This window comes from Vicia villosa, linkage group LG1, assembly GCF_029867415.1.
Source record: "Vicia villosa cultivar HV-30 ecotype Madison, WI linkage group LG1, Vvil1.0, whole genome shotgun sequence".
In the NCBI taxonomy this organism is placed as follows: Eukaryota; Viridiplantae; Streptophyta; class Magnoliopsida; order Fabales; family Fabaceae; genus Vicia; species Vicia villosa.
This window is the reverse complement of record NC_081180.1, coordinates 226,808,048-226,825,784: the sequence shown is the minus strand read 5'-3', so window position 1 is coordinate 226,825,784 and position 17,737 is coordinate 226,808,048. Positions and strand designations below refer to the sequence as shown.

The following is a 17,737-nucleotide window of genomic DNA, read 5'->3' as shown; positions in this document are numbered from 1 at the left end:
CAATCATGTTTTTAATTGTTGATTTATTCTCTTGATGTTTCTAATGCTTTTCCTTTCGGACAAATTGGAATTGATCTATGATTATCATTTAGGCGGACCACCATTGATAATGCTTTCATGAGAATATGCTATAATAGATATTACCTAGGACTAGGAATACCTTATAGTAACTGGATATTCTTGATAACTTAATTGCTTGATTTCATTGTAAACCTCTAAGGACTTAGGGTTTAGGATGAAGGATCAAAGGTTTTTTCACTAAGGACTTAGGATCAAACAACCTTAAGAACCGGTAATTGATTATTTAAAATAAGTTGTTGCAATAGAAATTTCAGAGTTGTTACATTGTCAATCATCCACTATCCCTAGCATGTTACTCACATTTGTTACAAAGTCAATTTCATTTACTGCTTATTCTATTTTTCGTTAAGTTATAATTACCAAACAAAACCCTATTGAAGTTTTTGTTTAATTGAACCTTGAATTGAACTCATTATTCCTGTGCAGTCCCTGAGATCGACATTCGGGGAATTTTCCCTATTATTACAAGAGGCAAAATAGTACACTTGCTATTTTACCGATCAAGTCACAGTGGTTGTTGTGCAAGGTTAGTCACATAAGGTAGTTGTGTAAGGAGTTAGTCACAATGTGTTGTTGTGCAGGGTTCCTGAGTTAATGAACGTTATATCTCGTGGAGATCACTGAACGGGTCATTGTCCAGATGGTTAGTCACAGCAGTTGGCTGTGCAAGATAGTTAGTCACGGCGGAGGCTCGTGAAGGTGTAATCAAGTTTGGTTATAGTGGATTAAGACCTCTGTTGAGATTGTTGCACCCCAAAATTTGCCCTCTTTATTTGAGCTATAAGTTAATAATGACGTTTATTTCGTCATCCAAAAATTGAAGAAAAATAATAAAGAGTTCTTGAGATGTTAAGGAAGTAAAGTGTGAAGAATGGTTTAAAACAGTGAAAGTACGAGAAAATTCACAAATACTATTTGGAAGGTGATATGAGCTAAGTTCCCGCACTGTCTCCGCTGTTATGACGATATCTACAACTTTCGTGTTCGGCTCGGAAGCCAATTCTTTGAGGAAGGTCGTCAAATTTGCAAATCACTTGAGGTTTCGCAGTGAAAAACAGTGCTGAATGTAGGTTTTCGTGCCTCGGAAAATTCATATCTCTTAATCCGCTCGTCGGATTCGCTTGAAAATTTAACTGGAACTCCGTGGCATCATTACCAAGATTTCATATGTTCGGACCGAGGGCCAATTATGCATGGAGAATTCCCAGAATTTTAAGGATCGTCGCGTTGTTTCGGTAAAAAGTGTGTTTTCGGGTATGTCACGCCGTGTTAGAAAATTCATAACTTCTTCGATTTTTATCGTATGAAGTCCATTCCGGCGGCATTCTCTCAGAAATTTCGTTAGCTTCGATTCTTTGTCACACATGCCTGTTCAGATTCTGAGCCGAAGATAGGGTTTTATCAAGTTCTTTGAGCGGTACGCACAAAATTCTGCACAGTCGCGCCAGACGAATCGACGTTTCTCGTCATTCAAACGCGCGTATTTTTTTCATCGCTTATCGGATTGAGACGATTCTCTCGGCGTCGAGTCACAAATTTGGTCATCTTCACAGTGGCATTAGTTTCGTTCCGAAATTCAAAGCCGAGTCGAGTTTCCTTAAAAACGAGCCAAAATAAGACGCACCGAGGGCAATTTGGACATTTCGTGTTCCCTCCGGATTTCGTTCGAGTTCGTGTCGTGTTCGCGTTCGTATCGTGTTCGTGTTCGCGCTTCGGTTAGATCTTCATTCGGTAAGCTTTAGGATCTCGAATTAAGTGCTTAATTGTTGATTATTATGTGAATTCGAATCCCGATCCACCTCTTGTTCTTGATTAATGGATGATTGATGATGATTGATCGGTGAATTTGTTCGTTTTTGCTTGAATTAGTCGTATTCATGTGAATTGTGTTTGGATTTTATGTTGATTGCATATAATTGTTGCTCGTTGATGATGAATTGTGATATCCGTTTTCGAATCCGTGATTATTGGATGATTTTGTGTGCTTAATTGTTGATGTTCATGTATGTTACTTGTGTCGCACTCAAAGTGTTTGCACAAATGCATGTGTAGTGCTTTTGCTTAATATTTGCCTTGCTTGACGCATCGCACTTAGCATGTTTATTGATATGTGACTCATTTGATTCGCGGATTTACGTATAGCATGAATTTTCAATGTTTGTCTGCTCTAATTTCAAGTTGGAACAGTTTTGGATTGAGTGCGAATGGCTCCGGAGCCTTAAAAATGCATAAAAACCTGTTTTGCTACGCCAGGAACCGGGTTGTCCCAGGCGGGAACCGGTTCCCACTCAATCCAAAATTGCTGGTTTTCTGTGTTTTAGTACCAGGAACCGGGTTGTCCCTAGGTGGGAACCGGTTCCTGCGTTGTTTTTCCCCTCTGAATTTTGCGCCAGGAACCGGGTTGTCCCTAGGTAGGAACCGGTTCCCAGTTTTCTGCCTCTGGTTTTTAGTACTAGGAACCGGGTTGTCCCTAGGTGGGAACCGGTTCCTGTGTGTAATTTTTGTGTTTTTCTTTTCTAACTTCGAACTTGCATAACTTTTTGCTCGTAGCTCCGATTTGCTCGTTCTTTATATCGTCAGAAAACTTAGGAGATGTACTATCTTACTAGATGCTTTGTTTTCATTAATTTGTAGATCATTCATGTTTGATTTCTCTTTGATTTTTCATTGTCCATTTCATGTTTACCTTACTAGTCGATTTCCTTTCGTTTTATGGTAATAACGCAATTCCGATTGCGATGTTTGTTATCTCTAACTTGTGTGCTAGTGTGCAAGGCTCTTGGATAGTCACCGATCGGCACTTGTTACTTGTGTGTTCCGTTTCACTTGCGGGACACAATCCTATTCACTCGTATCGTGTTCTCATCCAGGAGACACGATCCCTTTTGCTTTATATCTGCTTGTTTGGTTTGCTTGTTCCTCTTGCAGGTGTATTGTGGTCATGCTTGATGCATACGTTGACCGTTGTGCGCTTTTGTGGCTAATCGGTGTGCTGACTATTTGCTTTTGCTTTGCTAGCTCGCTCGCGGGATTCCACTTTCTTTGCCTTGCTTCGCCTTAGTTTACGGATCATCATCCGTTTGGTATTGATCCCGTTTCATTTTATTTCTCTCGCACTTTATCGCTTTCTCGCATCATCCTATAACATGAGAAGTAGGACCTAGACATTCATCTGGCCAAGCCCTCGAAAGAGGCTCTGTTTTTGTTGGTGTGTTTACATTTGTGCTTTGCGGCAGGGAGTCACGGTGTAATAAGTCCTATATGGCACTCCGTTAATTCCTCATGGAAGGCATGCGGAAAGGGTTAGCAATCAACCCCCGCCTAGTCTCATCGAGTCCGTTCAGTATGCGCACGCTACGCGTCGCTCGCTTCTGAACCTGCACAAGATCTTGTTATCGAGTATGTCAGGAAAAGGGTTCATGTAGCCGGACCCCCGCCTTTCCTATGGCTCGCGTCGCTCGACGTTGATGCTCGGTGTACGCACGCACCGTTTTCCTTTACGATCCGTGACGGCTTGGTTGCTGAGAGGGGTCCGCCCTCTTGTCTATGGCCCGATCATTTTCGCGAGGTCTAATGCTTGGTTGACTTGGGTTGAGTTGCTCCCCTTGGCTATGGCGGGACCGCTTTTCTACCATTCGGTAGTACCGTTGGTTTTGTTTGCTTTACGAGCGGATGCTCGTTTGCGTGATATCATTGTGTGCTCTCCCTTTTCCCTCGTAGGTTGTTAGTTTAGTTTAGACTTGTACCCTTTGTATGATAACATTAGGTAGCAAGCTTTCCCCCTTAGCTTAGGTTTTCCTCATGCATTCTTTAAAACACAAACCACACTCTTTGATTTTCTTTTCTTAAGAGCTTGTTATTTCCGCTCCATTCCCAAGCATAAGTCTCCAAAGGTCGAGCAGCAGAGTGCGAATGTAACTCGTTCACCTAAAAAACACAAAACAAACAGAAATTAGTTAGCCGAGCTACGGTAGCTCTGATTCTGCAAAACAGATACGTAGGCAGCGGGGTAGGGCCCGTGCGAGCATAATCCTTTCTTTTCCCTACATTCTGCATTCATTTTAGTCCAGATTAGCGTAGATTTGTTACACACCCATAGTTTTAGACACAGGCGTGGATACCATCGAGTACGATGGGCGCGAGGGGTGCTAATACCTTCCCCTCGCGTAACCGACTCCCTTACCCTTTTTCTCTGGTCGTGAGACCGTTGTTTTGTTTTTGTGGTTTGCTGGCATTCCCTTCCTTTTCAGGATAAATATGTTAGTGGCGACTCTGTTAATTTTCGCGGTAGCGACAGAGAGGTAAATCACCTCAGATTGGAGGTATCCTTATTCAGAAGGTGAACCAGGATAAAATGAATGTGTCTTTTACTTTTTGCACTATTCGTTTTAACTTAGAACAATCAAGCAAAAGTTCCTCAGAACTGTACTGAGCAAGTCCGAAGTTCTGATATTCTTTAGAAGTTAAAATGAACATCTCATTGGTTATGTAGTTCTACATCTTCATGCTTACCCAACATCAAAAGCGTAATCCAATAGATGATTAGATGAAAAAAGAAAAGACATTAAAGAAAAAGAAAGGGAAGTTTTAGTTGTTAAAGAACACAATTCAATCCCCTCTTTCTTGTGTTTTTCTCCACCTTTAGTTATTTCCATCCACATAGCACCGACTGCACTTGATTCCAAAATTTTCCCGTTTCAACTATGTCTCATCTTTCACTATTTTGTCCAACCTCCCAGATTCTTTTCTTTTAGGGTCTTCCAAGTTTTCTTTTTCATGGGTGGTGGTAGCATGCAAACAAACTGTGTTTTTGTCCGTAGAGTTGTTAGAACAAGATTTGTTCTGATCAATATTCTTAGTTTTGATGATAACAATGTATATGAATTTTGTATGAGATAATGTGGTACTCTAATCCTATGCAATTTCCATTTCAGGAATCACATAAAGAGTATGCACAAAATCAGCGCAAGAAGCACTGACTCAGAAGGTTCAACATGCAACATCAGAACATGCTCTGGCAAGACATCAGAAGATGGTCAATCAGAATCAGAACATGGTATATTGAAGCAACAGAAGAACTTGAGATCAGAAGTAGAAGCACTGAAGTTCTCATGGTATCACGCTAGAAGCACTTCAAGGTTAGAAGACAAGAAGATGCTCTGCACCAAGCTGTTTGACTCTGATGAAATTCAAACGTTATTCATACAAACATCAGATCAGAAGCAAGTACGGGATAGCAGGCTACTCTGACTAACAAAAGGAACGTTAGAAGCTATTAACGGCAATGTCAGTAGATGCAGCAAAAGCAAGGCTCGAGGTAGTTGACAAAAGAGTGAAACATTAAATGCAATGCTGTACGGATCATGCAACGCATTAAATGCTCCCAACGGTCATCTTCTCAAGTGCCTATATATAGAAGTTCTGATGAGAAGCTGAATAGAACACTTCACACAAACTTACATAAATGCTGTCAAATTCAAAAGCTCTCAAACTTCGTCTTCAACCTCACTTCATTACTATTGTAATATCTTAGTGAGATTAAGCTTAAACTTTAAGAGAAATATCACAGTTGTGATTATAGCTTTTAAGAAGCATTATAATACTCTTGTAAGAATTATTTACATTCATTTGTAAGAACTAGAGAAGATCAAGTTGTGATCGGATTCTCTAGAAAGTCTTAGAGGGTATCTAAGCATTGTGTTCCTAGAGTGATCAGGTTGTGATCAGGATACTCTAGAAGACTTAGAGGTTATCTAAGTGGAAAACCATTGTAATCTTGTGTGATTAGTGGATTAAATCCTCAGGTGAGGTAAATCACTCCAAGGGGGTGGACTGGAGTAGTTTAGTTAACAACGAACCAGGATAAAAATCATTGTGCAAATTGTTTTTAACTTAAGAGTTTTAAAACTACACTTATTCAAACCCCCCTTTCTAAGTGCTTTTCTATCCTTCAATAGTTTCTCTATTGGATAGATAAATAACTAGTGCATAACAAGCTTCACAATAGTCCCTTTTGAAGTAGTCAGACACAAAATCTTTAATTTCCAAGTGTTGATCCATCATGCATGAAATTGCATGATTGCATGGCAACCCATCACCATCCATCTCATACAAGAGCATTTATTTTTTAACAAACACATAATGTATTTTTCTCTATTATTGAGATATGTTTAACCTCATAATCATATTCACCAAAACGCCTGTAAAACATGTAGAATTCACAAATTACTTCATAGTCCAATTGTAAAATACAACATAATATTAACAATTTTAGAATTTCTTAATTATCCCCACTATCCAAATGTTTATTTTTTGTGACTCATTTGCTATCTTTTTTTTTTATATTTCACCTTTATATTTGCAACCTCCTACCTATTTGACTCACACCTCAGCATAAGATAAACTATGATTTCTTAATCGTAGTGATAATAGGCTTGACCCTAACTGTTACAAATACTAAGTTGAATTCCTTTGACATATTGTTCACCAAATTATTACATCTTGGAGTTGTTCTAAACCTATATTTTCTCTAGAACCTTGGTGGAATTTTTATTCGGTGCTTAACTGCCACCTCATTAAGTTTCTTTATTTCAAGCATGGAATTTTCTCATGCATTAACATAACTAGTTGTTGCATCCTTCCACAACAGTTCTTTTAGTTCAACAATACCAATATCATCTTCTGAATCTTCAAAGTTTACTTCCAAAGCACTGTCTTCACTAGCACCGCCTTTTTCTTGGTTGCATTCTAGTCATACATTTTTTTCGTGGTTGTAATCTAGTTCCACATCTTCTTCTTGGTTACCATCAAGTCCCACATCTTCTTATTGGTTACAACTAAGTCGCTCATCTTCTTCCTAGTTGCGATCTAGTTCCATATCTTCTCCCTGGTTTAAATCAGTGGTCCCTATCTCATTAAAGTCTTCTATTGCATCAATGGTCACTCCTTATTTAAGTATTCTACAACGTCGGTGGTCCCTCCTTCATTATAGTCTTCATCCAACTTGTCTTTTTCTACATTATTTTCTTTTTCCAACTTGTCTTTTTCAATATTAAAGTCTTTATCCAACTTGTCTTTTTCTATATTATTCCCCTTTTCTAACTTCCCTTTTTCAAAATTAAAGTCTTCATCTAACTTACATTTTTCTACATTATTCCCTTTTTCCAACTTCTTTTTTCAATATTTCCTTCATCCAATCCAGTGGCCCCTTCCTCAAATTTTCCCTTTAGCACATTACCACATCCCTCATAGTTGTCCATTTCCACTACAGTATCCAACTCTAATACAAAACATTCATTTTTTTTCATTGGGTCATACAACATTAAATTCATGGGAAAGTACTGGTTCTTAAATTATTTTTTGTTATGGCAGTGGATGGATAACATATAAATGCACATTCGTGGTCATCATTGCAATGGTTTTCACCCTCTTGTTTCCCGAATCATCATTCGATAGAACGATCTCATTAATGCCTATTACATCATAATACCACAAACTCTCCATACTTGGGTACCCTAAATCCTTTAAACCAGTCAACACTTTAACATAACTCCCTAAATCAAGGTCACATTGCCTAACATACTATAGCTCATTTTAATCTAATTTCTTAAACTCCGTAAAATACTCTCTTGATGCAATGATGCACAATACACTCCAACCTCTCATCCATGACCTATTCAAGCTAAAGAAGATATAAAGGATCGGTGAGGAAGATGCAAAAAGCAAAAAAGTTAACATTTTAAACAAGTTCAAACATGAGCATTCGTACCTTTTAAGAAAAGAGATGAATAATGCATGTGAGTATTTGTTCCTATTCAAACTTGTTCGTCTATTAAGAATTCCGTCTTCCTTCAAACGTGTTCGTCTACTGGGAATCTAAGGTTTGTCGTTGTCTTCGTCTACTTTGTTCGTGTTTCAAGTTTGTTACCAAATGAAATGAAATTAGGGTTCAGGGTGGTTTGTGTTTGATTACAAATAATAATAATAAATTGAAAATAAACAAAAAAATGTGTCAGATAACATAATACTAACTAGAATGTTACATATGCAAAATTTTATGTTTTTTCACAAAATTTAATAGAAAGGATCAACTTAACTAACAAAATGATTTTCAAGGGACTAAATATGAACATCGTTAGCTAAAGGACTAAATTGAAATCTAAAATTAGTAAAGAGACCAAAAAATGCATTAAACATTTATTCTATTTATATTTTTCAATTGTTTCTTTTAATTGATACTTTCAATTTATATTTTGATTCAAGTTATTTTTATAAGAAAAAATAAATATTGATCTCTTAACTTTTATAAAATATTTTACATTACTTATTTATGTTTCATTTATTTTTTGGAAGAGACAAAAACAATTCTACACATGTAAAATTGATTTTAAAATGATTTGGAGATTTTTTATTATTTTAAAGTAGAAGTGATTTTGTCACCTGAATTTAATGTTTTAAAAAATAGAACCAAACCAACTTGCTCAATCGGTTAGACCGGGAACCAGAGATGAATTCAATTGAGTCAACCTTTCAAAACTGCTAGTGGGTCAAAACTGAAGTAAAACAAAAAATCGGATTAAACCGTCCAAAATTATTCGAACCAAAGAACTAGAGCCAATTTTGTAATACTGCTCTGTTCAAAAATATCATAAAATTGAACATTTTTTAAATTTTCTTAAAAGGTTTAATATGTCAATATTCAAACTTAACATACATTTTTCAATTACAAAACAGAATTTCGTATTTTTTTTTTACAATCATACAAACTTCTAAGTTTTGTCACTCTGTTATAGTGTTTCTTTCAACCACATACCATCACCAATAGTTAAATTGTCCAACTCAATACTGGTTGACTTTCAAGTCAATATTGTTTATTGTTGTCAATTCAGAATTGTTTGTCGTAGTTCTATTCGAATTTGTTTTTTTGTTGTTGTTTAAGTAAGTATATTGTATTATTTATTTTTGGTATTCTATGTTATTTAATTTTTATATTCTTAATTATTTGAACTTTATTTTAGCTATTATGTTTTATTATTTTAATTTTAGTTTGAATTAATTTAAGTTATTTTATTGTAATTCTTTACTTTGTTTAAATTATTCTTAAATGAAGGTTGAAATGAAGTGTCCAACTATGTTATGTTATTATATGTACTAATCAATATTGTTGTATTAAGTTTATATTGGATTTTTGAAATATTTATTTTATTAAGTTGTGAATATTTGATTATTTTTGACATATCTATGAAATTTAGTTTCATATTAATAATTTATTTAATAAATGGTTCGATTATAGGTTTAATCGATTGAAACAATTGAATTTTAAACTAGAAGTTTCACCGGTTCAATCTCCAGTCCAGTTTTTAAAATATAGCCATAATTAATTCTACTTGAAGTTTGAATTTGTAGTTGTTGAATTTAAACATGATCTTCACATTAAAATTTATTATTCAACTCAGTTTTTCATAAAGTTATACAAACATAAATCACTTTATATTCAACTCACTTTTAATCAAAATCAATTTTACATAATCAATTCACTCAAAAAAAAATTTCATTGTAGATCCAAACATAGTGTGTTTTATTTCACCAATGGAGCACCTAGAATTGGTTCTTGGTGTATAAAATTAATTTTGACATGTTTAGTTTCTCTCGGGTAAAATTATATATAGTTTTTAGATATTCTACTTGAAAATATGATTTGTAATTTTTTAGTCTAAATGAAATTAGATGATTTTTACACTAAAATTTATTATTCAATTCACTTTTGCATAAATTTATTTAAACATAAATCAGTTTAACTTCAATTCACCTTTAACAAAAATTGATTATTTTAAAACCAATTCATTCAAAATTAACTTTTTTTTATTGTAAAACTAAATAAATATACACTAATGAGTTCAGTTGTGAATTATCGTTTGTATGTACTTAGTGAATATACACTAATGAGTTCAGTTGTAAATTTACATCTAATTAATATGATGAATCTGAGTTCCATCTCCCTATTCTCATCTTAGCTTCATGAACTACTTCCTCTTGCCTTGGAGAATGAATCAACCTTCTCCTTTTGTTCACATGGTCCGTCAAAAAAAATAAAACTTATTTCAATGTGCTTACTGTTCACATGGAAGATAAGGTTTTTTTTTCTAGGTTAATGAAATAATTGTTGTCAATCATTAACTTGACTTCAAAATTATCATCATTCTTCCATCCATTATCAATGATTGCAACCAATTTGTTTGACATATTGCTAGTGACCCTGCAGTATAATTAGCTTCGTAACTTGAATACTCACGAGTTGTTTTTTTAGAACACCATGAGTTTGGTCCTCCTTAAAACTTGAATAGATAGCCCTTTTTTCTTCTTCTATCTACCTTATTCCCACACCAATCTACCTTGTTACACCATATTCTCTATGCTCTTAATCTCAAACCATAGAAGTTGATTAAAACTCTTCATCACAACATCATTGGCACAAAACTCTCTGGTTCTCCCTGTCTTGCGCCATCTTGTTTCACTTCCTTGTTCATTGGTGCAAACCTTTCTTCTTTTCCTTGCTCCTGATGTGTATGCTTAAGAAGGCCTGTGAAAAAAGTGGTGGATCTTTGCATCTTTGCTAACTCCTACATCAATTTTGCAGAACAATTTCTCATATGTTATATATTGTACAAGTAAAGGAACTCTTCTGGCTAGTATGAGAATTATGTATTACACAAAATAACATATGGTGATATCATTCCAGGTGATTGCCATGCATAAACATGATGCACAAAAAAGATACATGTGTGCTAAGAAAGTAAAAAGTACAAGGATTATGAATGGCAGACATTGCATAAAACTGGTTTTGGAACTATATCAACCGTTCATTCATTTCGACATTTTCATTTGTAGATTGTGTGTTAAGTTAATGTTTACGTATACATACTCATGAGTTTCGATTTGTTCGTTCTTTTCCAAAGTTTGAAAAGAAATCTGAAATGCTAGCTCTAAATGAAGTGAATATGAAAATGAAATGGCTTGTGGATGTTAATAAAAACGAGACTATGTCTCAGCGCCAAAATACGAGTGCAGAAAAAACATACAAAAAAGTACTTGACTTTTTAACAGCTACTTAAATTGTACAGAGTAATCTATAAAATTAGCAATTTAAAATTTGTGAATGATGTGTAGGAGTTAAATCTAAAAAAATCTTGTTACTATCCATTAAGAAGTTGAAAAAGCCCCCATCAAAAGTGTGACTAGGGAGAAACCTGACCTTTTGTGTTGGTAGAATAAGCTGACTACATCAACTGTATATGATATATCATTCACATATGGCGACAACAATAACGAGATCTCTGCTTAGATAATTTTTACCTGTAAATATGAAAAAATGTTTGTTGTGAATCTGCATGCACCCATACGGCCTTTTTTTACAAACAACCACCCATACGACCTTGTACAGCAAACTGCAAATATGAAAAGGAGACAGATGTTTAAGATAAAGAAAGTAGATAGAAAAGGTGGAATAAATTAGCTGGGCTGGTAGTAGGATTTAATTTTCATGTGTTTGAAGCGACATGAAATTAGGAAAGTGACATTTAAGCGAGGCAGAGCGAAGTAATTACCAATTTAAAATCCAAGTTCAAGCTTAATAAATCCAACTGCTGTTAAGCTTAATGTTTGGGATGTGGGAAAGTTTGGGCCAGATTTGCGGGTGTTTCATGCGGCACCGTTCTTCCAGCAGAGGACATTCATATATTTGAAGTTTTAGCAGAGAAGCAGGTAGTCTGTCTCCCACCATATTCTCCAGCTTGGGACAGCTTTTAATTTCAAAGTTTTGGAGGGATGTGAGATGGAGAATCCCCCTACACTCCACAGTGAACAAATTTGACATTTTGCATAGCGTAAGGGAGGTAAGGGAGGGAGGTAGCATCGCAAAACCCTCCTTGGGGAAGGACTCAGAACCATCAGTAATGGAAAGATGGGTAAGCATGTCCAACAAAGTTAGCAACGGGTTCCTCAATAATTTTTCACAATTCAAGATCTGAAGTTTTCTCAAGCTAGGCGGCATACCCCCTTCTGGAAAAGTCTCAATTTCTGGGCAATCTTCTATTGTCACATTTTCTAACATTGGGAAAAGAGTATGTATGTGACAAGGAAGTGACTTTAAATTAACGCAGCAGGAGACATGCAATGTATTCAAGTTTGGCGCAGACAATCCCTCTCTTGGGAATGATACAAAATTGGGGCAGCCTCTAATCCTAATATCAGCGAGATTTTGAAGATTCTTCAAAGCAGAAAGATTTTCTATGTTTTCACAGTTTCTGATTTCCAGATATCGAAGATTTGGAAAGGTTTCCAGTGGGAGGGTTCTAAGAGAATCACAACTCCTTTTTATATACAAATACACAAGTGACTCGAGTTGGTGGTTTTGCATTGGGAAATCTAGATTTTCACAATTCCTAATAGTCAGGTAATGCAAGGATGTGGGCAAACAATCTCTCGGAAATGATATTGCAGATGAACAATTCTCAATGTATAAATTTTGAAGAGAAGTTGGTAAGGTGATTCTGAAGGCTTCAAACACGGACTCTATTACCGCTCTTCCTTGAGTTTTTAACTCTGTTAATGAAAGTGGTAGTAGCTCTGGTAGTGCTACTTTATTGCTTTCAGAAACCTCTAGTTTAGTTATGACAAGGGACCTTGGGAGAGAAGAAGCAAGTTGGTAGCATTGTTCAATCACAAGTACTTCCAAAGCAGGAAGATGAGATGGCAAATTTCCCCGTAATATAGGACAACCAATAAGCAAAAGGGTCTTCAATATAGGGAAGGGAGCAGCTGATTCATGGGGATGATGCCACACTTCCCAACAAGGCATGTCACGGAACTCAAGACGTTCAAGGGAAGGAAAAAGTGTCTCTGAAAAAAAATCACCATATTCAGATCCAATAATCTCGATCATACTCATTCTACTAATTCTCAATTTCTTAAGAGAGCGTAGTTGTTCTAGTGGGGGCAGGATGCAACAATTATGACAATTATAGAAAGATAAATCAGTCAAATTATGGTAGGAAGGATCTCCAACCCATTCTGGAAATTTTGTGCCCCTGTATCCATCAATATCTAGCCTTTTCAGGTTCTTGGTAGGTTGTAAATTTCCAAGTATATCCATCTCGCATTGTGAATTCTTAAAATCGTCCTTTGCATCTCGAGACCATACAAACGATAATTCTTCAAGGTACTTCTTATCCATTATCTTTGCCTTTGATGCTTCAAAGCTGTTGGTAACATTCTCTAATTTCTTAATGGAAAGTGATCCGTGAAGATTTGAAAGTGTCCCCAGTTCCTTGATCCCGTTCTCTTCATGTTTTCCCACAACAAAGTAACTTAAATAATGCAACTGATTTAATTTGCTCATTCCAACAGGCATTTCTTCTAACTTACGATTTCCACGGATATCAAGATGGCGCAAATTTACAAGATTTTGCATGTCATTGGGAAGCCAGGTTAGTTCTCGACAATTGTGCAACCTCAACGTTTGTAGATTATACAAATTACACAATGACTCTGGTAATGTTTTAATTGTCGTGGCTGAGAGATCCAAGTAACGCAAATGGATCAGTTCATTTATCGAATCGGGCAATGCATCAAGATATGGAGAGTTGTGAAATGACAAAACTCTCAAGCTCTTCAACGTGGATAAATTGATGCATGATGCCTTTTCGATATTGGAAGGAGGGGGTTTAAAATAGTTTGTCAAAAACGTCCTAAGATGTTTTGCTCGGTCAAAAATATCAAAGCTTTCAAAGACTTGACCACTGAAGCTTCTAAATGATAAATGACGGGTCATGGTACCGATCTTCATTTCTTTCCCGAGTTCTTCTGTTCTGAAATAGAAATCTCCACCTAGCAATATCGCTAAATCATGCACCAGATCATGCATCACAAAACTCTGATTCTTATTCCCAGAATGTTGAAAAAACGATCTTGAAACTAAGTCATCAAAATACCCATAACCAACTTCTTCTAAAGTCTTCCCGTTTTTTTGAGGTTGTAAAAGATCTTCAGCCATCCACAATAAAATCAACTTGTCTTTAAAAAATTTATGATCCTTAGGATACAAGGAACAATAAACAAAGCAGCGTTTCAAATAAGGAGGGAGATAATGATAACTAATTCTTAGTGCTGGAATGATCTTACTCTCATTTACCCAAATGTTACTATTTAGTATATTATCCCAATCCTTGATGTCACGTTTACTTCGCAACAAGCCCCCAAGTGATTGTGCTGCTAAAGGCAATCCCTTGCATTTTCTAACAATCTCTTTGCCAATTCTAAGGAGATTCTTATTCTCACTGAATTCTTCTGGAGAAAGGCATGCATGGTTTACAAACACTGACCAACAATCTTCATCAGACAATTTCTCAAGAGAGTAATCTTGAAAAGTTTGAACCATAGAAGCAACTTTTTGGATACGGGTTGTTACAAGAATTTTACTTCCTTTAGCTCCGTATTGAAGAGGCCTTAAAAGAGAATTCCAGCCGTCATAATCCTCGGTCCATACATCATCCAAAACAATTAAGAACTTTTTTCCAGCTAGTTTTTCCTTCAAATCACGATGAAGCAACTCTTTGTTATCTGTGCTACAAGCATTCCCCACAATTGACTCCAAGATGGCCTTTGCAACATTCAATTCATCAAAATGATCAGAAACACAAGCCCATGCTTGAACATTGAATTTCTGCTTTATAGTATCATGGTTGTACACAGATTGAGCTAAAGTAGTTTTTCCCACTCCACCCATACCAACTATAGGGATCACAGAAATTCCATCCTTATGATTATCATCATCTAACAGTAATTTGAGTATGGCCTCTTTGTCTTGATCCCTACCAAATACGGTAAATCTGTCTTGTAAAGAGGTTGATGGAGATCTCCATGATGAGTGATGAGTTGCAATATGTTGAAGGCCAAGAATATCTTTGAAATTGAGAATGTATTCAAGCCTAGCAACTATATCCTCCAGCTTACAAACCATATCCCTTTCCTCAAAGTTGAAAAAGCGAGAAAAGTAGTTAGCAGTACTGACCTCTTTGTTCTTCTGAGTAGTTGCAGCTTTAGTAGAAATCCGATCAAGAAGGTCATCAGCAACATAGAGAGCATCTTTGAGATCATCAAGCCATTTGTTAACAGCAGAGTCATGAATCTGCTTCTGTTCAGCATCGTTGAGCACAGCCAGGGGTGGCCTTGAGCACGGGCTCGCGGGGCGGGAGCCTAGGGCCCCATAATTTTAGGGGCACCAAAAAAATATTTTTTAACATCTATATATATTACAAGAGAATATGGATTTGTAAATGTTAAGGCTAGTGCTGAAAAGATTGAGAATGCAATGGAGATTGATTATGTGTTTATTCAAAAATGTCAAATTCGTAGAAAACAACACTGATGAAAATCCATCTAAACCCACACAACTGAATCTAGAGTGTACTAAAGAGTCTTTCCGAAATCACTATGTCTTATATATTGTAGATGAAACAATTGACTCACTTGATAGAAGATTTTAGCATTATAGAACATATAAAAAAACTAGATTCTTGTTTAGTATTGAAAGACTTTGATCATTGTCTGATAGGGACTTAAAAGCATGTTATAAACATCTTGAAACTTGTTTAAAACATGACGATTCTCTTGATCTTGATGGTGAATTTTTTTTGAAGAATTGAAAGGTATTCTAGAAGTTTTAACAACCGAATTAAAATCAAGCTATATGTTACCGAGTTCTTTAAAGACTTTTAATTGTTTTTCTATTGCATGCATAGCTTATAGAATAATATTGACTATTTCTATCAGTGTTACATCTACTGAAAGAAGTTTTTCTAAATTAAAAATTATTAAAATCTTATTTGAGATATACTATACCACAAGATAGATTTAAATATTCTTACGTTGATTTTAATTGAAAATAATTTTTGAAGAACCTTGATTATGAATAAATTATTAATGATTTTGCAACAAAAAATGCTAGAGGGTGATATTTAAAGAATTTTAAAAGTTTGGTCAATTTTCTTATAGGAAAAAAGACCGGATCAAGAAGAAGAAGAAAAAGAAGAATGAGTCTCTTTATAGTGGTTTATGTTTTGATGTAGTATAAACAATTATTCAAAGATTCATACTTGTATTCTTTTTTCATAATGTCAAATAAAAATGTATTTTTATCTAATTATTTCTTTTATCCTTATGTATTTATTGTTAAAAAAAATTATAGGGGCACCACTCATTTGATTCGCCCAAGGCACCTAAATTCAAAGGACCGGCCCTGAGCACAGCTTCAACAGCGTAAAGAGTGTTCTTCAACCTTTGGACTAAATTGATGTCAAGTTTCTTCCCACGGATCAAGTCAAGAACCTGATGAGAAGCAAGTCTGTCAAGGAGAACTTCAATGAAAGCAGAGAGAAAAGCTTCACCAACAACAGCGGCCGCCATAAGATAATTGAGTGATGAGATTGTAATAGAAATGGGAAAATCAGAAAATGATTGCAGCTACTGCACTAAGGTCAACCGGTCCGATTCTTTCTATATAGAAACAAACTAGGAAACAAGACTATTACTATTATTATATTAAATTAAATTGAGAATAAACCTTTAAATAGAAATTAATAGTTAATTCAATAATGGCACTAATTGCAACCATCAACCGACCTTAGCTCAGTTGGTAGAGCGGAGGACTGTAGTTGGGACACCATGCTGTCATCCTTAGGTCACTGGTTTGAATCCGGTAGGTCGGATTTTTTTGAGCGTCGAAGTAGTAATAAGTATTAGAAACTCACACTCAAAACCATGGCAATATCAGCTTTTGTCAGTTGTGCTAGGATATGCGATCTTCATACATTATTCTGAATCTATTTCTTTTTTCTTTTACGGTGAATGGAAGGGTTAAATTATAGCAGCAGTCTTTCTTTTCACTCTTTGATAATGAGGTTTTTTTTTTTTTTCAAATATCTTTATTTAATATGATAATTATTTTTTTATAATTAAATAATTCACACAAAATATTAATTGATATTTTTAAAAACAATAAATAAATATAATTGATTAATCAATCAACTTCCTACATATTAATAGAGCATGTCACTGAACACCTTATATTATTCTTTAATTTAAATTTCATTTACACTATATACTATTTTTTGCAATATTGTGTAAATCACCCTGTAAACGATGCATATCCACTGTGGCTGACATTAATCATCGATGTCATGTACATGTCTATGTTTATTGAGCTTCACCATGTCAACTGGGCATAAGGATCTCTTGCATTGTCAATTAAGGGCATTGATAAATGATTTTTGTCTAACAATTTTAGATGGGCACATGCTATTACAAATCATGCAGTGGAGGTTTAGTTCCATGGGAAATGTGTGGATGGTTACTTAGAGTGGTACTTTACAATATCACACTCTCGCATCATCCCACATGTTCAACATTTAAATGATGTCGGGCCTTCCGATGGTGGGGGACCTTCTGATGATGTGCCCCCGCATCCACCTAGTGTGCTTGACCAGGAGTGTTTGTAGATAATTGTAGTACTTACAAATAACCTAATGGGTTTGGTAAACCTAAATGGTAAGATTTATGCTTTGGCACCACATATTTTATTATTTTGTATTATTCTTATATT

At 35.4% G+C, this 17,737-nt stretch overlaps 1 protein-coding gene and 1 non-coding gene across 2 annotated transcripts; one reads left to right on the top strand and one right to left on the bottom strand.

Annotated features, from left to right (window-relative positions):
• Nucleotides 1-10,162: 10,162 nt before the first annotated feature.
• Nucleotides 10,163-16,720, bottom strand: LOC131644930 (putative disease resistance RPP13-like protein 1). Its single transcript, XM_058915550.1, has 4 exons — nt 16,388-16,720; nt 11,685-15,296; nt 11,434-11,525; nt 10,163-10,700 (listed from the first exon to the last, which is right to left on the bottom strand). Exons 1-2 carry the CDS (start codon nt 16,540-16,542, stop codon nt 11,708-11,710), a joined length of 3,744 nt encoding a protein of 1,247 aa, XP_058771533.1. The 5' UTR covers nt 16,543-16,720; the 3' UTR covers nt 10,163-10,700; nt 11,434-11,525; nt 11,685-11,707.
• Nucleotides 16,721-16,753: 33 nt separating this feature from the next.
• Nucleotides 16,754-16,844, top strand: TRNAY-GUA (transfer RNA tyrosine (anticodon GUA)). Its single transcript is given in 2 exon segments — nt 16,754-16,790; nt 16,809-16,844. It is a non-coding gene; the product is annotated as a tRNA-Tyr (tRNA).
• The last annotated feature ends 893 nt before the right edge of the window (nt 16,845-17,737 follow it).

Coding starts and splice junctions, on each gene's coding strand:
- LOC131644930 (XM_058915550.1), bottom strand. CDS start 16,542: ATGGCGGCCGCTGTTGTTGGTGAAGCTTTTCTCTCTGCTTTCATTGAA. Junction 15,297..16,387: donor AACACTCTTTACGCTGTTGA/AGCTGTGCTCAG, acceptor AAGGCCACCCCT/GGCTGTGCTCAACGATGCTG.